Source organism: Pleurodeles waltl, chromosome 6, assembly GCF_031143425.1.
Source record: "Pleurodeles waltl isolate 20211129_DDA chromosome 6, aPleWal1.hap1.20221129, whole genome shotgun sequence".
NCBI lineage: Eukaryota > Metazoa > Chordata > Amphibia > Caudata > Salamandridae > Pleurodeles > Pleurodeles waltl.
In genome coordinates, this window is record NC_090445.1 from 562,730,334 (window position 1) to 562,755,335 (window position 25,002).

A 25,002-nucleotide genomic window follows, 5' to 3' on the forward strand; every position below is an offset into this window, starting at 1 on the left:
AAGAACTAACAATAACTTACCTGCCCCAGGAACTGTTGAAAATTGCAGTGTCCACTTTTAAAATAGCTATATGTGTTTTATGTAAAAAGTATATAAGGTATTGTGATTATTCAAAGTTCCTAAAGTACTTACCTGCAATACCTTTCAAATGAGATATTACATGTAGAATTTGAACCTGTGGTTCTTAAAATAAACTAAGAAAAGATATTTTTCTATACAAAAACCTATTGGCCTGGAATTGTCTCCGAGTGTGTGTTCCTCATTTATTGCCTGTGTGTATGTACAACAAATGCTTAACACTACTCCTTTGATAAGCCTACTGCTCGACCACACTACCACAAAATAGAGCATTAGTATTATCTCTTTTTGCCACTATCTTACCTCTAAGGGGAACCTTTGGACTCTGTGCATGCTATTCCTTACTTTGGAATAACACATACAGAGCCAACTTCCTACAGTGAGACTTTGCATTCTGCACCAGACGCCCCCGGCTCGACTTGTGGAGAACAAACACTACAGGGAGGACTCCCCGGCGACTGCGAGCCCGTGAGTAGCGAGTTGACCCCCCTGAGCCCCCACAGCGACGCCTGCAGAGGGAATCCAGTGGCTCCCCCTGACCGCGACTGCCTGCTTCAAAGACCCAACGCCTGGTAAGGACACTGCACCCGCAGCCCCCAGGACCTGAAGGATCCGACCTCCAGTGCACGAGCAACCCCCAGGTGGCCCTCTCTCTTGCCCAGGTGGTGGCTACCTTGAGGAGCTCCCCCCTTGCCTGCATGCATCGTTGAAGAGACCCCTTGGTCTCCCATTGCTTTCTATTACGAACCTGACGCTTATTTGCACACTGCACCCGGCCTCCCCCGTGCTGCTGAGGGTGTACTTTCTGTGTGGACTTGTGTCCCCCCGGTGTCCTACAAAACCCCTCTGGTCTGCCCTCCGTATTCCATTTTTTTTTAGTATATGGTTTGTGCTCACCCTAGGGTCACTATTGATTGTTTCTATTTGCACTGTTTTCTAACCTTTTCTGTGTTTCAGATTACCAATATATATATTTAGTGGATTACTTACCTCCCAAGGGTGGGTTACCTGTCTAGTATTTTGTGTATATTTTTCTAAAAATAAAGTACCTTTATTCTTGTACAACTGAGTTTTTTCTTTCGTGTTAATAAGTGCTGTGTGACTAGAGCGGTTTTGCATGAACTTCGCAGGTCTCCTAGATAAGCCTTGGCTGCTCATCTACAGCTACCTCTAAAGACCCTGGCTTCTAGGCACTGCCTACACTTCACTAAGAGGGGATATCTGGATCTGGTATAAGGTGTAAGTACCATAGGTACCCACCACACACCAGGCCAGCATCCTACATTAGTGGTGGGATATGCACTCGCGATTGCCTTACCGCTCAGTAAGTGGTCTTTCCTGTGTAAAGTGCCAAGTGACAAACTCGGGATATACACATACACCTAGTGTCAGGATATAGTCTTTAGGGTCTGGTTAAGAGCGGGGTCGAGGCATAGCCCTTACTCCAAACGTTTGTAAGAGAGACTAGAAGTTAGGTAGGTTAGGCACACCCTACATCACTCTAACATGTCTTCAGTACCTAGCACATCTCAGAACATGGGTTCTCAAGAAAGGAAGGAGGAACCCTAATAAGAGTATGCTCTTAGGACTTCCCCTTGAGGAAGACCAGGATCAAGCAGGTCGCCATCCCCCGTATTAGACAAAGGAGCTGGATGCCGAGAAGGGTTAAGAGGGTCCCTCAGTGGATCACAGGGTCTCTAGTAAACCCCCTAGTGTAGCTGGGAGCACTACAGGTAGTGCCAAAGGTGGCCATGTTAGTAGCCCCCCCCCCCCCTTTGTTCCAAGAGGACTAGTTGAGAGGGTTAGTAAGCCTAGGGGCAGATCCTCATCCTGCCACTCATGTCACCTCAGTGTCTGAGGGGACAAGCTGCTCCACTCCAGAAGAGGACTCCTTAAATAGGGAGCTCAAGAAACTGAGGCTGGATGAGGCCAAGCTGAGGCTGCAGCAGCAACAGCTAGCCCTGGTCAAGGAGGCCTCGGCAGGGTGGGGTGGTGGGGGAGAGAGAAGAGCGAGAGAGAGCACGAGAGCGAGAAAGACAGACAGGGATAGGGGTTAGCACCCCATGGTGGCAGCAGCATTGGTTTCAGGGAACCTAGGGTCAGGGAGGACTCTTGATCCTAGAAACCTTAGCAAGGTTGTTCCCCTACACAAGGGACGGGGTGACATCCAGAAGCGGTTTGCTGCTCTGGAGAGGGCCTGTAAAGTTCAGAAGGTCCCCTAAAGACAGTACGCTGCTATGCTTTGGCTCTCCTTCTCTGACAAGAGGAGGGCTAGACTCCTTACTGTCACAGCAAAATGCTGATAACTACACAGTTTTGAAATCAGCTCTGCTGGAAGGTTTTGGTCTCACTACTGAACAGTATAGGGTCAAGTTCAGAGAGACCAAGAAAGAGTCCTCCCAAGACTGGATTGATTTTGTGGGCTGCTCTGGAAAAGCTTTGGAGGACTGGTTACATGGTAGCAAAGTCAGTGACTTTGAGGGCTCATAAAATCTAATTCCAAGAGAGCATATTCGCAATAATTGTGTGTCTGATTTGTTGCACCAGTACTTGGTACAGTCAGATCTGACCTCTTCCCCAAGAATTGGGGAAGAAGGCAGGCAGATGGGTCAGAACAAGGGTGAGTAGAAAAGCTCACACTGGTTGACAAAGACCAGAAAAGTAAGCAGTTAAGATTCAGGACAAGGGTGGGGACAAAACTAAACCGAAAGAGTCTTCATCAGGCCCACCAAATTCCTCTTGGGGTGGGTCCAAATCCTCTTCCTCTTCCCATAACAAAAAGCCTTGGTGCTATGTCTGTAGGAACAAGGGCCATAGTCCAGGAGACAGCTCGTGCCGTAAGAAAAGCACCAAACCACCCACCACTACAACCCTCACCTCTATCAATAGTGTCCCTCGTAACAGTAGTGGTGGGTCAGGAAGTAATAGCCATTCCAAGGGTGTAGCTGGGCTCACTTTAGGAAGTGTGGTGGGGGCTGGCTTAGTTAGGGAATCTACTGAGACGGTTTTAATCTCAGGTGGGGGCACTGATTTTGCCACCCTTGCTGCTGCTGTCCCCTTAACATGGGTAAGCACAGTCCTTGATAAATGGTGTTCAGGCAGAGGGGCCTACAGTGACAGGTGCCAGTGTCACTATGGTGACTGAAAAACTGGTTTCCCCTGAGTAACACCTACTTGTCATCAGTACCAAGTGACTGACGCCCACAACAACACTGTATGCCACCCAATGGTAGTTGCTGATTTCAGCTGGGGTGGGGTGTTACTGGCCCAAAGAAGGTTGTAGTGTCAATAGCCCTACCTGCAGAGTCTCTTGGGGAATGACCTGGAGACTTCAGCTTGGGCTGAAGTGGAGTTGGAGGCCCACGCAGCAATGCTGGGCATCCCAGGACGTATTTTTGCTTTTACCAGGGCTCAGGCCAAGAAGCAAAAAGACAAAGGAATCTTGGAGCCTGGAACAATGGCACAAGAGGCTCCCAAAGCTAAGGGTAGAAAGGGCATAAAGTTGCCCCCTACCCCACCCTCCAGTGAGGATTCCCCTTTTGAGGAGGAGGAATGCACTCCCTTGGTTGAACTTCCACCTATAGAGTTGAAAGCTGACACAGTTGAACTTGAAGGGGCAGGGGGGGCCTGCCAGGGAGTTCAGTAGGGTACAGCAAACCTGTCCCAAACTGGAAGCAGGGGATGTCAGTGGCACCCACAAGGTGTATTGGGAATACAACCTCATACTCTGAAGCAGGGGAACCCAAACCTGGTGCCACCAGGAGGTTGGTAGTACCTCTGCAGTATAGAGAATTTGTGTTAACCCTTGCACATGACATACCCCTGGCAGGTCACCTGGGGCGATTCAGTGTGCCTGCTAGTCAAGCAGTGCTGTATTGTTCCCCTAGCTCAGCACAGCTTTGAAATTACTTGTGAGAAAAGGGCAACCTCCTACATTTGTACATCTTGCACTGCCACTCGTGACCCATAAATGCCCTTTTCCGTTCCACTGCAATGTGCCCAACTAGGATCATGGCACATACCTACACTTTTTTTAGGCTTAAATTGTTGTCATATTGAACATTCGGGTTTATCTAAACGAAGGCACAAATTAGAAACCCAATGCTGATGAAAACTGAGACTTTGCCATGCGTTTGTGGCAGACTCTAAAAGGAAGGTCTTCCTCAACTCATCCCTCTATAAGTGATTCACAGCACCAGTGTGCCACATCCCTGTTATAATCTCACCCCTCTCCAACGAGGAGGGCATAGTGAAATTAAGGCTCCCCTGAAGATGGAGTAAATCCCATTGGAGCCCAGACCCTCCCAGGGCTTTGGATTAAGAATCATGACAATGATCATTTAGGCAGGGCACCTTCATCTTGGTCTGTCCTCTTGTCTCATGCAGGACAAGTCTTATGCAAGGTGGTACTCAGACATGATTCCTCAAACAGAAATGAGAATTAATAGAACCACCTCAAACAAAAAATGATAATCACTGCAAACTCAGCATGAACTGCTGCAATACTTATTTCCTAACTGCTGACAAAAACAACATCTGTACGGTGAAAAGCTGAAGAAGGAATCTAGTGAGAGCGAAACCTAACCACTTAACTAGAAAACAATACAACAATGAGATTGAAAGGATACTCATTTACGCTACTGCTAAGCTATTTGTTAATATAAAGAACTACGTCAAACATATGCAATTTCAATGCAGGAGTGAAAATAAAATCAATTTGCCCACCTACTCCCATTTTTTTTCGTGGCGACTGCAGGAACCAGATGTGGTAAAATAAAAGGATGACGTCCAATATTGGATGACTTAAGTATAGTGAGATACCACTCAATCCTAAGCTTATACAGTCAAGGGATGGGCCAGCTATGAGGCCATCAAGACTACCAGCGAGAAACCAATGCAAGCAAAACAGAAAACACAGAGTTTGAAAAAAAAAAAAAAAAAAAAAAAAAAAAGAAGGGGGACAGAAACATATGAGCAACATGTCCCAAAATAGTTTTTTTTTTTTTTTTTTTTTTTTTAAATCAAAGATAACCATGATATATTATGAAAAGCATTTGACATGAACTCTAGAAAACATTACCTGGTCTTTCACACATTCCACGGTACCTCTGCGAAGGGGTTCAATATTGCAAGCCATGGTTTGTTTGTTCTGTCCAAAAACACCAAGTTGGAATTTGACTGTTTCACCCTTCTGAAGGCAATCAGATTTATTGGCCATCCCAACTATACCAAAAGGAAATACCTGACCAGTCATGTTCACTACAGAAGGAGACGCTACAGAAAATGATAATAGAAGAAATATGAAATTTGTAAGGTCATTTTTCAAAAACATTCTCCAACAACAGATATTTCTAATATGCAACAAAATTAAGGCAGAACAGTTAAATCCAAATCCATATCGATTTATAATGCGTGAAACTTGTCACCCCAGGGGGTATCCAGACGCTATATGGTAAACATGTTAACCACATATACCTTAATACCTGAAATTATGGCAGTACCTGGCCACAGGAAAAAGTTTAAGGATACTATGAAAAAATTCTAAGAATAAGTTATTTGTACTCTGCAGCGACGAAAGAATGTAAATCTGTCCCCACCCCTTAAACTTTCCATCACGTTCTAGCAAATCCCATATCACTTAGTATATATTCCATAAAGGTGCAAACGTATAAACGTTTTTTTGTTTGTTTTTTTAATAAGAAAGCAAAAATGACACTCCACTACCTCTGAATACAGATTATGTGTGCACTCAGCCCAGCCATAGGATGCCATCAAACAATCCTGCCCCACCTCACCACTCTTATCACACCCCCAAATGATTGAGCCTTATTAAACAAAGTGCAGTACTGCCAGTACTAATGTGTGATGAAATGTGGTGTGTTCTAGTGTGGTTGTGGGATCTCAGTGTAATAGATTTACTACCCCCTTCATGAAACTTAGGTTTGTCAAATCTTCAGTGCAACCCTAACAGTGGCTCTGAGCAGCAAAACGTATACAAAGGAGCAAGTGTAAAGCACTTAAATAGCAACAAATTGAAGAAATAGACAACACCAAGGAAATCCACCACCAATTCATAAAATACCCTATTTTTTGACACAACAAAAAAGCTCCACCAGAGGGTTCCGGAGAGACCGGATTTCCAAGGTATAGTAAATCACAACATTCCACTCTACTGCAAACAAGCATTGGCAAATTGAGCAAATTTGACATTGTAGGAAGCTGGCTATCTATGTATTGTACCATGTAAGGGGACACTGGAGATAGTGCAGGGCGACCCTTATTGGCTGACAGGGGTTACAATAATAACCCTAACCCTAAACGCTCTCTTGTATTAGTGTGGGCGAGCAGTTAGGCTTATTAGAGGACGATATTAAGCATTTATTGCACACAGAGCCAGTAAGCGAGACACACACAAAGAAATGACACCAATTTATTTTTACAAGAATTAGGATCCAAAGATCATTAGAATCAGTAAGCACTTTTCGGGTTATGAATTTTTATACATCCAAAAGTGGACAATGCAATTTCTGGAGCGGTAATATCCTATGGGGGAAAACATGTATTGCTTTCGGGCACTTGTCAGTGACCTACATGACTGTTATTCAGAACTTGAGGTGCGAATGGGGCAAAGTCCAAGGCCACACCAACAGGTCACCTGGGGAGGGGCTGGGGTAGGGGAGGGGGGCTCTTGGGCATCTGGGGGCAAGGTGTATCACAGCGTTGGGTGTCACATTCACCTCAATGGAGATTGCAGCCAAGCAAGGGACTGAGTCTGACTGAGTCCCTGTGAGTCCTGGGTAACCCACAGGGTGCATGATCCTGGAGATGCTCTGGCACATAGGAATGGGCTGGGAGGCTCTAGTGCTATGGTGTCTTGGCTTGGGTTTGTGTGCCGAGTCACTTGTGGTTAGAGGGAAGCCTGCAGCAAGAGGCTGCTGGCAGCGACTAGAAGGCCAGTCTGGTCAGACCCAAGGATGGGCTCCACTCTTCTGGGTCTCAGGACCCCATGGGCACCTTCACCTCCCTCAGACTCAGGATATGGGGTGCAGGTGCAGAGGCACTTTAAGGTGTTGGGTGGAGGTGGTTGGGGACTCACACTTTGCCTTGGGTTCTGCAGAAGGGGGCAAGCAGGTCACCTGGCCCACTCTTTATGTGGGTGTCAATGCCTCCGAAGTCCCTCAGCGGGCAGGTTGATTTTCCTCTGTGTGGATGCCTGGACGGGACACAAGCCTTGGCTGCTGCAAGTGGTCCGGTACCCTGGGTTTTGGTGCCATGAGGCTATGGTCAGTCCTGTCACCCCCAAACTTGGAGGGAGGATGGATCTGACCCGAAAAAGTATGGTGAACTCTTCCTGGGCAGCTGCTGCATTGTAGTCCTGGGAAGAGGAAGGACAGTAAACCGGACCTTGTTTCTTTGGTGCCTCCAGCTGCAAGGGAGGAGCTCCTTTACTCCAAGAGAGATTCTCTGGTAACTGGTGAAGCACTGCCAGTCCTCTGGGTTTCCTGGAGTCTGCACAGTGGCAGGACAAGTTTTTCTTCCACGATTGTCGGGGGCAGCCGGCAGACTGGCAGGGCTGGCATCAAGTCAGATTTTGCTCCTTTGTTTTTGGGACAGCACTCTTCTTTGTCAAAATCCGAAGTCCTGGTATCAGTAGGTGCCAATTTAGGGCCATTAAGTGGAGTTAAGAGTAGACCCCTTTGGGGTCACTACACCCCTAAGATAACCACTCCCCAAAGGAATTGGTTATCACCCTGTCCCAGAAATCTTAATTCCACCACACAGAAGATGGTGGAATTGCTAACTTTGTGTTCACTTCAGACTGGTCACCCTAGAGGTTTGTTCACCTTGGAAGTGGCAACAAGCCTCTTACATAGTTTATTTTCTTGCCTGTCCTAGTGTCAAATGGACCTAAGGGAAGTGGGTTGCTCCCCCAGGTCTAAGGGGAGCGGGGTCGCATAACAAAGGCAGCAGGGACTTTGAAGTCCCTGGCCTTTGTATGCAGATTTACTAGCCATCCTGTTGGAGGAGGTGATAACACCTCCTGCCAGAGCACACATTCTTTCTGACCACAGAGAGCATGGGCTCTCATCCCCAGGGGGTCAGAAACTAGTATGTGGAGACAGGCTGGTCGAAACTAGTCCGTCAGCACACTACAGGACTAGAAGGTTTCAGGGGGCACCTCAAAGGTACCCAATGGGTGCTTGACATAAACCCAATAATTACATCTGTATGGATTTATTAAGACAGGGTATTAGATACAAAACACCACTATTTTCCATGCACCCATCGTGTAGCTGGAACACTCATGCTGACCATTGCCCAGTACATGCTTTAAGATGGCTGCCCGGCCGCTTGTAATGTCTAGCAATAGAACTAGACATCACAGAGGCATATCTGCTCATGCAGTTATGTCCTTGCATTTATTATAATTGGAGCAAAATGCCTCTTGACATAGTCCCTGTAGGAAAATGCCACTTTTGCCTTTTGTTGATGCTAGTTATGATTTAAAGTGTGCTGGGACCCGGCTAACCAGGCCCCAGCACCAGTGTTCTTGCCCTAAACTGTACCTTTGTCTCCACAACAGGCACAGCCCTGGCACACAGATAACTCCCTTGTAAATGGTATCCCTGTGGCCAGGGAAGAAAACTAGTTACTTACCTGTAATTGTGGTTCTCCAGTATTGGTATCTTTCTTAGATTCACATGCTTGAATCATCCCAGTCGTTGAGGTGGGAGCCTTACAGTAACTTCAAATACACATAGCAGTAGGCTTTACACACTAGGCACTAATGGCCCATCCATATTCTTTTATAAAAAGACCCAAACTTGAGCCACAGCCAATCGGGCATCAACACCCTCTAGAATACTCCCAAAAGAGGCTCTTTCCCTCAGATTTTGTGTGAAGCCGAAAGTTCATTCATAAGGGGAGCTTCTGAGGGAAGGAGGGTGGGTCGCATGTGAATCTATGAAAGATACTGTAAGGAAATGCCTCCTTGGCATGGTTACCCCCTGACTTTTTGCCTTTGCTGATGCTATGTTTTGAATTGAAAGTGTGCTGAGGCCTGCTAACCAGGCCCCAGCACCAGTGTTCTTTCCCTAACCTGTACTTTTGTATCCACAATTGGCACACCCTGGCATCCAGGTAAGTCCCTTGTAACTGGTACCTCTGGTACCAAGGGCCCTGATGCCAGGGAAGGTCTCTAAGGGCTGCAGCATGTCTTCTGCCACCCTGGAGACCCCTCATTCAGCACAGACACACTGCTTGCCAGCTTGTGCGTGCTGGTGAGAACAAAATGAATAAGTCGACATGGCACTCCAATCAGGGGGCCATGCCAGCCTCTCACTGCCTATGCAAGTATAGATAAGTCACCCCTCTAGCAGGCCTTACAGCCCTAAGGCAGGGTGCACTATACCATAGGTGAGGGAACCAGTGCATGAGCACTGTGCCCCTACAGTGTCTAAGCCAAACCTTAGACATTGTAAGTGCAGGGTAGCCATACGAGTATATGGTCTGGGAGTCTGTCAAACACGAACTCCACAGCACCATAATGGCTACACTGAAAACTGGGAAGTTTGGTATCAAACTTCTCAGCACAATAAATGCACACTGATGCCAGTGTACATTTTATTGTGAAATACACCCCAGAGGGCACCTTAGAGGTGACCCCTGAAACCTTAACTGACTATCTGTGTAGGCTGACTGGTTCCAGCAGCCTGCCACAACCGAGACATGTTGCTGGCCCCATGGGGAGAGTGCCTTTGTCATTCTGAGGCCAGTAACAAAGCCTGCACTGGGTGGAGATGCTAACACCTCCCTCAGGCAGGAGCTGTAACACCTGGCGTTGAGCCTCAAAGGCTCACCCCCTTTGTTCCAGCACCACAGGACACTCCAGCTAGTGGAGTTGCCCGCCCCCTCCGGCCACGGCCCCACTTTTGGCGGCAAGGCCGGAGAAAATAATGAGAATAACAAGGAGGAGTCACTGACCAGTCAGGACAGCCCCTAAGGTGTCCTGAGCTGAAGTGACTAACTTTTAGAAATCCTCCATCTTGCAGATGGAGGATTCCCCCAATAGGGATAGGATTGTGACCCCCTCCCCTTGGGAGGAGGCACAAAGAGGGTGTACCCACCCTCAGGGCTAGTAGCCATTGGCTACTAACCCCCCAGACCTAAACACGCCCTTAAATTTAGTATTTAAGGGCTCCCCTGAACCTAAGAATTTAGATTCCTGCAACTACAAGAAGAAGAGGACTGCTGAGCTGAAAGACCCATGCAGAAGAAGAAAAGAAGACACCAACTGCTTTGGCCCCAGTCCTACCGGCCTGTCTGCCTTCTAAAGAAACCTGCTCCAGCGACGCTTTCCCCAGGACCAGCAATCTCTGAATCCTCAGAGGACTGCCATGCTTCAAGAGGAACAAGAAACTCCTGAGGACAGCGGCCCTGTTCCAAAAAGACTGCAACTTTGTTTCAGAGGAGCAGATTTAAAGACCCCTGCAAATCCCAGCAAGAAGCGTGAGACTTGCAACACTGCACCCGGCGACCCCGACTCGACTGGTGGAGAAACAACACCTCAGGGAGGACCCTCCGGAGACTCCGAGACCGTGAGTAACCAAAGTTGTCCCCCCTGAGCCCCCACAGCGACGCCTGCAGAGGGAATCCCGAGGCTCCCCCTGACCGCGACTGCCTGATCCCAAAGTCCCGACGTCTGGAAAAGACCCTGCACCCGCATCCCCCAGCACCTGAAGGAACGGAACTTCAGTGCAGGAGTGACCCCCAGGAGGCCCTCTCCCTTGCCCAGGTGGTGGCTACCCTGAGGAGCCCCCCCCTTGCCTGCACCGCTGAAGAGACCCCTTGGTCTCCCATTGAAACCTACAGAGAACCCGACGCTTGTTTGCACACTGCACCCGGCCGCCCCCGCGCTACTGAGGCTGTACTTTTTGTGTGGACTTGTGTCCCCCCCGGTGCCCTACAAAACCCCCCTGGTCTGCCCTCCGAAGACGCGGGTACTTACCTGCTGGCAGACTGGAACCGGGGCACCCCCTTCTCTCCATTGAAGCCTATGTGTTTTGGGCACCTCTTTGACCTCTGCACCTGACCGGCTCTGAGCTGCTGGTGTGGTAACTTTGGGGTTGCTCTGAACCCCCAACCGTTGGCTACCTTGGACCCAAAACTGAGACCTGTAAGTGATTTACTTACCTGCTAAAAATAACAATACTTTACCTCCCCCAGGAACTGTGAAAATTGCACTGTGTCCACTTTTAAAACAGCTATTTGTGTTTTATGTGAAAAGTATATATGCTACTGTAATTATTCAAAGTTCCTAAAGTACTTACCTGCAATACCTTTCAAATGAGATATTACATGTAGAATGTGAACCTGTGGTTCTTAAAATAAACTAAGAAAATATATTTTTCTATAACAAAACCTATTGGCTGGATTGGTCTCTGAGTGTGTGTTCCTCATTTATTGCCTGTGCGTATGTACAACAAATGCTTAACACTACTCCTTTGATAAGCCTACTGCTCGACCACACTACCACAAAATAGAGCATTAGTATTATCTCTTTTTGCCACTATCTTACCTCTAAGGGGAACCCTTGGACTCTGTGCATACTATTCCTTACTTTGAAATAGTGCATACAGAGCCAACTTCCTACAGATACCAGTACTGGAGAACCACAGTTACAGGTAAGTAACACATTTTCTTCTCCAGTATTGGATCTTTCATGGATTCACATGCTTGAATTAGAGTAGCGAGCAGTAATATTGGTTAGCTAGGTACTAGCTGTATTCTCATAACAAGAAAAATAATAATAGAGTAATCCTACTCCTATTTATTATTCAACAGCAATATAGCAATGTTGACATGAAAATAAGAATCAGGCCCAATAACCATAAACATTAGGATCACAACAAGTATCAAGCTAGCTACGATACCAATAACTACAATAATCGTTAAAAGTAGGAAAGTTAACCTTGACCAGATTAAGGAAACGTAGTTCACATACCTTGTTTGCGAAGGTGGGATGACCAGAGAGGCTCACCTTAACATAATAAATTCCAGATGTTCTGAGCCTGTTGCGAGAGCTGCAGGGACCTTGTGCCACCTTGCTTGTTTAGATAAAAACATGCTCTTAGTATTGTCCGTCCTGATTAAGACATTCGAGTTTTGAAGTCTTGGTAAAAAGGCTTTTAGAGCCAAATATATTGCCTTAAGCTCCAGCTGATTCTGAATTGAAGCGCACTTTTTTGCTGAGAGCTTACGGGCTAAGGTGTTCAGTTTTTGTTTCCTTTCTTGAGACTGATTCGCCTTGCTGCGGACAGTGTCTAGTACCACTCCTAAGAAATTCAATTTCTTTGTGGGGCGAACTTGCGACTTCTGGTAATTGATGGTAAGTCCGAGATCTTCGAACAACTGGCGGCAGGCGTACCACCTGAGCTCTTGAAGGGGCTTTGAATAGCCAGTCATCGAGACAGGGAAACACCTGCATGCTTAACTGGCGGAGGTGCGCTGCCACTGGAGCCAGCATCTTTGTAAAAATTCTGGGGGCTGATTTCAAACCGAAGGGGAGGACCCGAAACTGTAGATGCATACCAGCCACCTTGAACCTGAGGAATCTGCAATGGTTTTGGTGCATTGAAATATGAAAATACGCATCTTGGAGGTCTAAGTATGCCATGTGACCTCTGGTATTTTTTAGAGGCGCAAAATGTCCTGCAGTGTTACCACCCTGAACGAATGCTTCTTCAGGAACTTGTTCAATGATCTTAAGTCCAGTATGGGGCGCCAGTCTCCCGAAGGTTTCTTTACCAGAAAGAAGCGTGAATAGAATCCCTTGTTCCTGTGAGGAGCAGGGACCAAATCTATTGCTCCTTTGCCCAGCATCACATACACTTCCCTGAGGAGTTGCTTTAATCGTGGCGGTGGGCCTGACAGGAGATGTTCAGTGGTTTCTGTATGAACTCCAGAGTATGTCCCCTGGCCACTATATCCAGCACCCACCTGTCGGATGTTATGCTTGACCATCGAAGGAAGTGAGTAGTGATGCGACTCCCAATTTTCGAGCCTCTGTTAACATAGGAAGCCATATGGCCGGTTGGTCATTGTTTTCTGTTTGTATCCCTTCCACGGGCAGTCAATCTTCCCTTCACTGGGTGCCTATAAGCAGCAGTAGGTAGCAATCGATAATGCTGCTGTTAATGCCTGTATTGCTGCCGGGGTCCTGCCGAAGAGGGTTGGTACTGGGGGCTATACTGCTGGAAGCCACCTTGAAAGGAGTAACTTCCTCTACCCCTTGCCACACAAAATGAAAATGTCACTTACCCAGTGTACATCTGTTCGTGGCATTAGTCGCTGCAGATTCACATGTGTGGCACAGTCCGCTGCCTGGTGTTGGGCTCGGAGTATTACAAGTTGTTTTTCTTCGAAGAAGTCTTTTTGGTCACGGGACCGAAGGACTCCTCCCTCCTCGGCTCCATTGCGCATGGGCGTCGACTCCATCTTAGATTGTTTTCCCCGCAGAGGGTGAGGATGGAGTTGTTTGGTATAAATAGTGCCCATGCAATGGAGTGAATATGTATGTACGTTAAGAGTTTCTAATAATTATTTACAAATGTTCAGATGTTTAAGATTTATGATCTACTTCTAAACGGCTACAGGCTTCCCGGGGAGGTGGGAGGGTACATGTGAATCTGCAGCGACTAATGCCACGAACAGATGTACACTGGGTAATGAAAATGTCACTTACCCAGTGTACATCTGTTCGTGGCATCAGTCGCCGAGATTCACATGGTATGCATGAGCTCGCCATCTGGTGTTGGGTCGGAGTGTTACAAGTTGTTTTTCTTCGAAGAAGTGTTTTCGAGTCACGGGACCGAGTGACTCCTCCTTCTGTGCTCATTGCGCATGGGCGTCGACTCCATCTTCGATTGTTTTCCCCGCAGAGGGTGAGGTAGGAGTTGTACTATAGTAATAGTGCCCGCGCAATGAAAAATGTAAGTATGTACCTATTAAAGGATTAAGTAATATATATACAAATGTACAAAATTGAAGGTAACTTCTGAACTGCTACAGGCTTCCGGGGAGGTGGGTGGGTCCATGTGAATCTCAGCGACTGATGCCACGAACAGATGTACACTGGGTAAGTGACATTTTCAGTTCGATGGCATCTGTCGCTGTAGATACACATGGTATGCATAGACTAGTAAGCAGTTAGTTCCCCATAAGCGGTGGTTTTAGCCTGTAGGAGTAGAAGTTGTCTGAAATAGAGTTCTTAATACAGCTTGACCTACTGTAGCTTGTTGTGCGGATAGCACATCTATACAGTAGTGTTTGGTGAATGTGTGAGGCGTAGACCAAGTGGCTGCCTTACATATTTCCTGCATTGGGATGTTTCCTAAAAAGGCCATTGAAGCACCTTTTTTCCTTGTTGAATGTGCCCTGGGAGTAATGGGCAGTTGTCTTTTTGCTTTAAGGTAGCAGATTTGGATGCATTTAACTATCCATCTGGCTATACCTTGTTTTGATATTGGGTTACCTGCATGAGGTTTTTGGAATGCAATAAATAGCTGTTTAGTTTTTCTGATGTTCTTTGTTCTGTCAATGTAGTACATTAATGCTCTTTTGACATCTAATGTATGTAGTGCTCTTTCAGCCACAGAATCTGGCTGTGGGAAAAATACTGGTAGTTCTACCGTTTGATTTAGATGGAATGGTGAAATAACTTTTGGTAAAAATTTTGGATTAGGTCGTAGGACGACCTTATTTTTATGTATTTGTATAAAAGGCTCTTGTGTTGTGAACGCTTGAATTTCACTTACTCTTCTTAGAGATGTAATGGCGATGAGAAAGGCAACTTTCCAGGTTAGGAATTGTATTCCGCAAGAGTGCATGGGTTCGAAAGGTGGGCCCATGAGTCTTGTTAGAACCACGTTTAGGTTCCATGAAGGAACAGGTGGTGTTCTTGGTGGTATAATTCTTTTAAGCCCTTCTATAAATGCTTTGATAACTGGTATCCTATACAAGGAAGTTGAATAGGTAGTTTGCAGGTATGCAGATATTGCTGCAAGGTGTATTTTAATAGAAGAGAAGGCTAGCTTTGCTTTTTGTAAATGGAGCAAGTAATTTACTATATGTTTTGGAGTTGCATCTAGCGGTTGTATCTGATTATGATGGCAGTACCAAACAAATCTTTTCCACTTACTTGCGTAGCAGTGTCTAGTGGATGGCCTTCTGGCCTGCTTTATGACTTCCATACACTCTTGGCTAAGTTGTAAGTGTCCGAATTCTAGGATTTCAGGAGCCAGATTGCTAGATTCAGCGATGCTGGGTCCGGGTGTCTGATCTGTTGGTTGTGTTGCATTAACAGATCTGGTTTGTTGGGCAGTTTGATGTGTGGTACTACAGACAGATCTAGCAGTGTTGTGTACCAGGGTTGTCTTGCCCAAGTTGGTGCTATTAAAATGAGTTTGAGTTTGTTTTGACTCAATTTGTTTACTAGGTAAGGAAGGAGAGGGAGAGGAGGAAAAGCGTAAGCAAATATTCCTGACCAGTTCATCCATAGGGCATTGCCTTGGGATTGCTTGTGTGGGTATCTGGACGCGAAGTTTTGGCATTTTGCGTTCTCTTTTGTTGCAAATAAGTCTATTTGTGGTGTTCCCCAGAGTGTGAAGTAGGTGTTCAGAATCTGTGGGTGGATTTCCCATTCGTGGACTTGCTGGTGATCTCGAGAGAGATTGTCTGCCAGCTGATTCTGGATCCCCGGAATAAACTGTGCTATTAGACCAATCTGATGGTGGATTGCCCACTTCCATATTTTTTGAGCTAACAAGCTTAACTGCGTTGAATGTGTTCCTCCTTGTTTGTTTAGATAATACATCGTTGTCATGTTGTCTGTTTTGACAAGGATGTATTTGTGGGTTATGATTGGTTGGAAAGCTTGTAGTGCTTGAAAAACTGCTAATAATTCTAGATGATTTATATGCAGTTTTGTTTGATGTATGTTCCATTGTCCTCTTATGTTGTGTTGATTGAGATGTGCTCCCCACCCTGTCATGGAAGCATCTGTTATTACGTACTCTGGCACTGGGTCTTGGAAAGGCCGCCCTATGTTTAAATTTATACTGTTCCACCATAGAAGCGAGAGGTAAGTTTGGCGGTCTAGCAACACCAGATCTAGAAGGTGACCCTGTGCTTGAGACCACTGTGAGGCTAGGCACTGTTGTAAGGGCCTCATGTGCAGTCTTGCGTTTGGGACAATGGCTATGCATGAGGACATCATGCCTAGGAGCTGTAGTATTGTTCTTGCTTGTATTGTTTGGTTTGGAGACATGTGTTGAATGACCCTGTTGAAATTGTGGATCCTTTGTGGAGTTGGCGTTGCTACTCCTTTTGTCGTGTCTATTATGGCTCCTAGATATTGCTGTACTTTGCTTGGCAGAATGTTTGATTTTGCAAAGTTGACGGTGAACCCTAGTTTGTAGAGGGTTTGTATGACTTGATTTGTGTGGTTTGAGCATTGTGTGAGCGAACTGGTTTTGATTAGCCAGTCGTCTAGATACGGGAACACATGTATTTGCTGCCTTCTGATGTGTGCAGCGACTACTGCTAGGCATTTTGTGAATACTCTTGGAGCGGTTGTTAAACCAAAAGGCAATACTTTGAATTGGTAATGTATTCCTTTGAATACAAACCTTAGATATTTCCTGTGTGATTGATGTATTGGTATATGGAAATATGCGTCCTTGAGGTCTAGGGTTGTCATGTAGTTGTGTTTTTTGAGCAATGGTAACACTTCTTGTAGTGTGACCATGTGAAAGTGGTCTGATTTGATGAATGTGTTTACTACTCTGAGGTCTAGAATTGGTCTCAGTGTTTCGTCCTTTTTTGGTATCAAGAAGTACAGTGAATAAACTCCTGTGTTTATTTGTGTGCTTGGTACTAATTCTATTGCATTTTTTTGCAGTAGTGCTTGAACTTCTATCTCTAGAAGCTGTGAATGGTATTTTGATAAATTTTGTGATTTTGGTGGTATGTCTGGAGGGAATTGCAGGAATTCTATGCAATAACCATGCTGGATAATTGCTAGGACCCATGTGTCTGTAGTTATTTTGTCCCATGCTTCGTAATATTGACGTATCCTCCCCCCCACTGGTGTTGTGTGGGAGGGGTGTGTGACATGTGAGTCACTGCTTGTTGGTAGTGGTTTTGGGGCTTTGAAATCTTCCCCTATTCCTAGGGAATTGCCCCCCTCTATACTGGCCCCGAAAACCTCCCCTGTACTGTCCCTGGTAGGTGGGCGGTGCGGACTGTGAGGTGCTAGCTTGTGTGGCCTGACCCCGAAACCCTCCTCTAAAAGGTGTTTTGCGGAAGGTGTTATAAGATCCTCTGCTCTGCGGGGAGTAGAGTGCGCCCATGGCCTTGGCAGTGTCAGTGTCCTTCTTGAGCTTTTCTATGGCTGTGTCGACCTCCGGACCGAACAGAAGTTTTTTGTTTACTGGCATGTTAAGCACTGCCTGCTGAATTTCTGGCTTGAATCCAGACGTTCTGAGCCATGCGTGCCTACGGATGGTAACCGACGTATTAATGGTCCTCGCGGCCGTGTCTGCTGCATCCATGGAGGAGCGTATTTGATTGTTGGAAATGTTTTGACCCTCCTCAACAACCTGTTTTGCTCTTTTTTGCAGATCTTTTGGGAGATGTTCAATGAGATGCTGCATCTCATCCCAGTGGGCTCTGTCGTATCGCGCTAGCAGCGCTTGTGAATTTGCGATGCGCCACTGGTTTGCTGCTTGGACAGCAACCCTCTTCCCGGCTGCATCGAACTTCCTGCTTTCTTTATCTGGGGGAGGTGCATCCCCAGAAGTGTGTGAATTTGCCCGTTTTCTGGCAGCCCCTACCACCACAGAATCTGGTGGCAGCTGAGAGGTGATGAATACAGGGTCCGTAGGAGGCGCCTTATACTTTTTGTCCACCCTAGGCGTCACTGCCCTACTTTTAACTGGCTCCTTGAAAATGTCCTTTGCATGGCGTAGCATGCCTGGGAGCATCGGCAGGCTTTGGTAGGAGCTGTGGGTTGAAGAGAGGGTGTTAAATAAAAAATCATCCTCTACTTGTTCCGAGTGGAGTTCCACATTATGGAATAGTGCTGCTCTAGCCACCACTTGTGAGTAGGCTGTGCTGTCTTCCGGTGGTGATGGCCTAGTTGGGTATGTGTCTGGGCTGTTATCAGACACTGGTGCGTCGTACAAGTCCCACGCATCCTGATCTTGGTCATCGTGGCTCATGGCGGTGTGAACTGGCGAATGTGACGGGGTGTAAGTTGGCGAAGCCGAAGTTACAGGTGGAGGTGAGGGAGGAGGTGTTACCTTTTGTGCTGTTTGTTGCTGAGAAGTAAACTGAAGCGTTCTCTTTCGTTTGACAGGTGGAAGGGTACTGATCTTCCCAGTCCCCTACTGAATAAAGATACGCTTTTGCGTGTGATCCACGTCAGTGGATTGCAGTTCTTGTTCAAATCTATGTTTGTTCATTTGAGAAGACATAGAATGCTCTTCAGTATAGGAGCCAGAAACAGGGTCTGATGTCGCTTTTTTCGGCTCCGAAAACCCTGTCGATTGTTTTTTCGGCTCCGAGGTAACCTTCCTCTTTTTCTGTGCCGAAAATTCTTGGCCTCTATGGTCTTCGGCGCCACTGTCTCGGCGTCGATCCGTGTCGACACCGAACTCTCGGTGTCGATGCTTCTGTTTAGCACTCTCTCGGTCCCGAGGAGGCTGCGTGCCGGTGTCTCGACCGGAGTCGGACGATCTCGACACTGAATGGGCCTTTTTCGGTGCCGATTGTTGGTCACCGAGAATTTGGGTGGAGCCATGGCCGGTTGGCAGTGGCGTCCCCTGGGCCTTCTTTCCTTTTTTAAGGTCTGATCTCGACGTCTTACTCACAGTTTTTGTAGAGTCTAGCTCGTCGGAGTCTGAATCCTGGATGGAAAAGGATTCCTCCTGTTCCTCTTCTGTCTCGAACTGTCGACGCTCTTTTGGCGTGGACGCCATCTGCAGTCTTCTCGCTCGACGGTCGCGCAGAGTTTTTCGGGACCGGAACGCCCGACAGGCCTCACAGGATTCTTCGCTGTGCTCGGGTGACAGGCACAGGTTACAGACCGAGTGTAGGTCCGTATAAGGATATTTGTTGTGGCATTCGGGGCAGAATCGAAACGGGGTCCGTTCCATCGGCGTTGTTCTCCACGCGGTCGGGCCGACTAGGCCCCGACGGGGTGCCAAAATCTACCCCGAAGGGCACCGAAGCGCTTCGATGTTCAACGCGTCGTCGTATGTGTCTATCTCTAACCGGATCGCAACGATACCGTCGAAAATCTTCCGTTTTCAGCTATCTTTCCGTTCCGAAACTCGGAGCGACAGGAACACGTCCGAACCCGATGGCGGAAAGAAAACAATCGAAGATGGAGTCGACGCCCATGCGCAATGAGCACAGAAGGAGGAGTCACTCGGTCCCGTGACTCGAAAACACTTCTTCGAAGAAAAACAACTTGTAACACTCCGACCCAACACCAGATGGCGAGCTCATGCATACCATGTGTATCTACAGCGACAGATGCCATCGAACGTGACATTTTCAGTTCGATGGCATATGTTGCTGCAGATACACATGTGTGGCATAGATTATAAAGCAGTTACCTCCCCTAAAAGCGGTGGTTTAGCCTGTAGGAGTTGAAGTAGTTTGGAATAATGTTCTTAGTACAGCTTGGCCCACTGTAGCTTGTTGTGCATTTAGTACGTCTACACAGTAGTGTTTAGTAAACGTGTGAGGCGTAGACCAGGTTGCAGCCTTACATATTTCGCTCATAGGAATGTTTCCTAGAAAGGCCATTGTAGCACCTTTCTTTCTGGTTGAGTGTGCCTTTGGTGTAATAGGCAATTCTCTTTTGGCTTTAAGATAGCATGTTTGAATGCATCTGACTATCCATCTAGCAATGCCTTGTTTAGAGATTGGATTTCCTATGTGTGGTTTTTGAAAAGCTATGAACAGTTGTTTTGTTTTTCTGATTAGCTTTGTTCTGTCAATGTAATACATTAGTGCTCTTTTGATGTCTAATGTATGTAGTGCCCTTTCAGCCACAGAATTTGGTTGAGGGAAGAACACTGGCAATTCTACTGTTTGATTTAAATGGAATGGTGAGATTACTTTTGGCAGAAATTTTGGATTTGTTCTTAGAACTATTTTATTGTTGTGTATTTGAATAAATGGTTCTTGTATGGTAAATGCCTGTATTTCACTTACTCTTCCGAGGGATGTGATTGCAATGAGAAATGCGACCTTCCAGGTTAGATATTGCATTTCACAGGAATGCATGGGTTCGAAAGGTGGACCCATGAGTCTTGTTAAGACGATGTTAAGATTCCATGAAGGAACTGGTGGTGTTCTTGGTGGTATAATTCTTTTTAGCCCTTCCATGAATGCTTTAATAACTGGTATTCTAAATAGAGACGATGAATGAGTAGTTTGTAGGTAAGCAGATATTGCTGCGAGGTGTATTTTTATAGATGAAAAAGCGAGATTTGCTTTTTGCAAATGTAGTAAGTATCCTACTATGTCTTTAGTAGAGGCATGTAATGGTTGTATTTGATTGGAATGGCAGTAGTAAACAAATCTTTTCCACTTAGATGCATAGCAGTGTCTAGTGGAAGGTTTTCTTGCTTGTTTTATGACCTCCATGCATTCTTGTGTGAGGTCTAAGTGTCCGAATTCTAGGATTTCAGGAGCCAAATTGCCAGATTCAATGATGCTGGGTTTGGGTGCCTGATCTGTTGTTTGTGTTGTGTTAACAGATCTGGCCTGTTGGGTAGTTTGACATGCGGTACTAGTGAGAAGTCTAGTAGAGTTGTATACCAAGGTTGTCTTGCCCATGTGGGTGCTATCAGTATGAGTTTGAGTTGGTTTTGACTCAACTTGTTTACTAGATATGGAAGGAGAGGGAGAGGGGGAAAAGCGTACGCAAATATCCCTGACCAACTCATCCATAGAGCATTGCCTTGTGATTCGCGGTGTGGGTACCTGGATGCGAAGTTTTGGCATTTTGAGTTTTCTTTTGTTGCGAACAAATCTATCTGGGGTGTTCCCCAAATTTGAAAGTACTTGTTCAGAACTTGGGGGTGAATTTCCCATTCGTGGACTTGTTGGTGGTCTCGCGAAAGGTTGTCTGCTAGTTGGTTTTGTATTCCTGGAATAAATTGTGCTATTAGGCGAATGTTGTTGTGAATCGCCCACTGCCAAATTCTTTGTGTTAGGAGGCACAATTGTGTTGAGTGTGTTCCTCCTTGTTTGTTTAAATAATACATTGTTGTCATGATGTCTGTTTTGACAAGAATGTATTTGTGTGTTATTATGGGTTGGAAGGCTTTTAACGCTAGAAATACTGCTAACAGTTCTAGGTAATTGATATGAAATTTTGTTTCGTGTATATCCCATTGTCCTTGAATGCTGTGGTGATTGAGGTGTGCTCCCCACCCTGTCATGGAAGCGTCTGTTGTTATAACGTATTGAGGCACTGGGTCCTGAAATGTCCGCCCTTTGTTTAAATTTTTGCTGTTCCACCATAGAAGCGAGAGGTATGTTTGGCGGTTTACCAACACCAGATTTTGAAGTTGACCCTGTGCCTGTGACCATTGTGATGCTAGACACTGTTGTAAGGGTCGCATGTGTAGTCTTGCGTTTGGGACAATGGCTATGCATGATGACATCATGCCTAGAAGTTTTAGCACATGTTTTGCTTGTATCTTTTGGTTTGGAAACATAGCACTTATTACCTTGTGGAATGCCTGCACTCTTTGTGGACTTGGAGTGGCAATTCCTTTTGATGTGTTGATGGTTGCTCCTAGATATTGTTGTGTTTGACACGGTTCTAGGTGTGATTTTGTATAGTTGATGGAAAACCCCAGTTTGTGAAGGGTTTGTATGACAAATGTGGTGTCGTTTGTGCATTTTTTTTTACTGTGTTGGTCTTGATTAGCCAATCGTCTAGGTAAGGGAACACATGTATCTGTTGTCTCCTGATGTGTGCTGCTACTACTGCTAGACATTTTGTGAACACTCTTGGTGCAGTTGTTATTCCGAATGGCAACACCTTGAATTGGTAATGTATTCTTGCTGTTTGAGCAGTGGAATGATGTCTTGTAGTGTGACCATGTGAAAATGGTCCGATATGATGTAGGTATTTAGTGTCCTGAGATCTAATATTGGTCTTAATGTTTTGTCTTTTTTTGGAATTAGAAAGTACAGGGAGTAAACTCCTGTGTTTTTTTGTTGTACTGGTACTAACTCTATTGCATCCTTTTGCAGTAGTGCTTGAACTTCTAGTCCTAAAAGTTCTAAATGTTGTGGTGACATTTTGCGTGTTCTGGGGGGGGATGTTTGGTGGGAAGTTGTGGAATTCTATGCAATAGCCATGTTGGATTATTGCTAATACCCAATTGTCTGTTGTAATCTGTTGCCAAGATTGGTAGAATTGGCTTAGTCTTCCCCCCACTGGTGTTGAGTGAAGGGGTTGCGTGACTTGAAAGTCACTGTTTAGGTGGAGGTGTTTTTGGAGTCTGGAATCTTCCCCTACTCCTTGGGAATTGACCCCCCCGATATCCCCTGAAACCTCCCCTTTGGAAGGAACCCTGATATGGTGTGGTTCTTGTTTGTTGGCTGGTGGTGTCTGTGGGTTGGCCACGAAACCCCCCTCTAAATGGAGTTTTTCTGAAAGAGCCTCTGCTCTGCGGGGAGTAGAGTGCGCCCATGGCCTTGGCCGTGTCTGTGTCCTTTTTAAGTTTTTCAATGGCTGTATCCACTTCAGAGCCAAAAAGTTGTTTCTCGTTGAAGGGCATATTAAGGACAGCCTGCTGGATTTCAGGTTTGAAGCCTGAAGTGCGTAGCCAAGCGTGTCTCCTTATGGTGACAGCAGTGTTGACTGTTCTTGCTGCAGTATCGGCTGCGTCTAGTGAAGAGCGGATTTGATTGTTTGAGATCGTTTGTCCCTCTTCCACTATTTGCTGCGCCCTTTTTTGGTATTCCTGGGGAAGATGGTCTACGAGAAGTTGCATCTCGTCCCAGTGTGCTCGGTCATATCTGGCCAGCAGCGCTTGTGAATTTGCGATGCGCCACTGGTTGGCTGCCTGTGATGCTACTCTTTTCCCTGCCGCATCAAATTTTCGGCTTTCTTTGTCCGGAGGTGGGGCGTCGCCAGATGTATGTGAATTTGCTCTCTTGCGAGCTGCTCCTACTACCACGGAGTCAGGTGGTAACTGCGAAGTAATAAACACTGGGTCTGTGGGTGGTGGTTTGTATTTCTTATCCACCCTTGGGGTGATGGCTCTTGATTTTACGGGCTCTTCAAAAATTTGTTTTGCGTGCCGTAACATCCCTGGTAGCATTGGGAGACATTGATATTGGCTGTGTGTAGCCGAGAGGGTGTTAAATAAAAAATCATCCTCTATAGGATCGGAATGCAGTTGGACATTGTGGAATTCTGCTGCCCTAGCCACCAGTTGCGAGTATGAGGTACTGTCCTCTGGCGGTGACGGCTTTGTGGGGTATGACTGGGGATCATTGTCCGGCACTGGGGTGTCATACAGGTCCCAAGCGTCTTGATCCTGATCGTTATGACTTATGGTAGTTTGCGCTGGTGAGTGCATTTGTGGCGGTGTTTGTGCCGACGATGCCTGTGGTGGAGAGGGCGGAGGCGTGACTTTTTTAACCACTTTGGCTTGTGGTTGTGCGTCATCCTTTGGAAGTTCGATCCTTCTTTTCCTCATGATTGGGGGAAGGGTTGATATCTTCCCTGTGTCGTGCTGGATGTACAGTCTCTTTTGTGTGTAGTCCGATTCTACACTTTGGAGCTCTTGTCCAAATCTGTGCATTTGGCCACTTATTCCTTGTTCCTCTGAGTAGGATGAAGGTGTGGTATTTTTCGGCGCCGAGAGAGAATCTTTTTTCGGTTTCGGCACCGACAGAATTTTTGTTCCTTTCGGCATGGATTCTCGGTGCCGATGTTTTTCGGTGCCGGTATCTTGTTTTTGTCTCTCGGAGCCGCTTTCTCGGCTCCGAGTTTGCTCCATGGCGGTCCCTCGACCGGAGTCGGGTGTCTTCGCTATGGGCGTGCCCTTTTTCGGCGCCTTCGACGGGTCGCCTGTTTTATGGGTCGAGCCATGGCCTGTTGGCAGTGGCATCCCCTGGGCTTTCGGTTTGTCGATGGATTTACTTTTCGACGTCTTACTCACAGTTTGTTGCTGTTGTTCGACGTCGGAGTCTCCGGATTCTGATTCCGGAACCGAGAATGTTTCCTCTTCCTCATCGAAACGTTGTTTTGTCGACGTGGACGCCATTTGTTGACGCCTGGCTCTTCGGTCCCGGAGTGTTTTTCTGGACCGGAAGGCTCGACAGGCTTCACAGGTATCCTCCTTGTGCTCGGGGGACAAGCACAAGTTACAGACCAAGTGCTGATCTGTATAAGGATACTTACTGTGACATTTTGGGCAGAAACGAAACGGGGTCCGTTCCATCGGCTTCGATGTCGCACGCGGTCGGGCCGACCAGGCCCCGATGGGGGAATCGAAGCTACCCCAAAGTCTTCCGATGATCGGTGTCGATGTACCTAACTATCCCGATACCGAACGGAACAATACCGACGCTTTCTTCCGAGATTCTGACTAACTTTCCGAACCGAAACACGGAGCGAAAAGGAATACGTCCGAACCCGACAGCGGAAAAAAACAATCTAAGATGGAGTCGACGCCCATGCGCAATGGAGCCGAGGAGGGAGGAGTCCTTCGGTCCCGTGACCAAAAAGACTTCTTCGAAGAAAAACAACTTGTAATACTCCGAGCCCAACACCAGGCAGCGGACTGTGCCACACATGTGTATCTGCAGCAACATATG

General features: G+C 46.6%; 1 protein-coding gene across 8 annotated transcripts in view; it reads right to left on the minus strand.

Annotated features, from left to right (window-relative positions):
- Positions 1-25,002, minus strand: part of CSDE1 (cold shock domain containing E1) — a 522,536-nt gene that overhangs the window by 61,540 nt on the left and 435,994 nt on the right. For all 8 annotated transcript variants that reach the window (XM_069238744.1, XM_069238741.1, XM_069238743.1 and 5 more), the window contains one exon: positions 5,159-5,352. In XM_069238744.1, the coding sequence (XP_069094845.1) occupies positions 5,159-5,352 (194 nt within the window). The remainder of the gene's footprint in view (positions 1-5,158; positions 5,353-25,002) is intronic.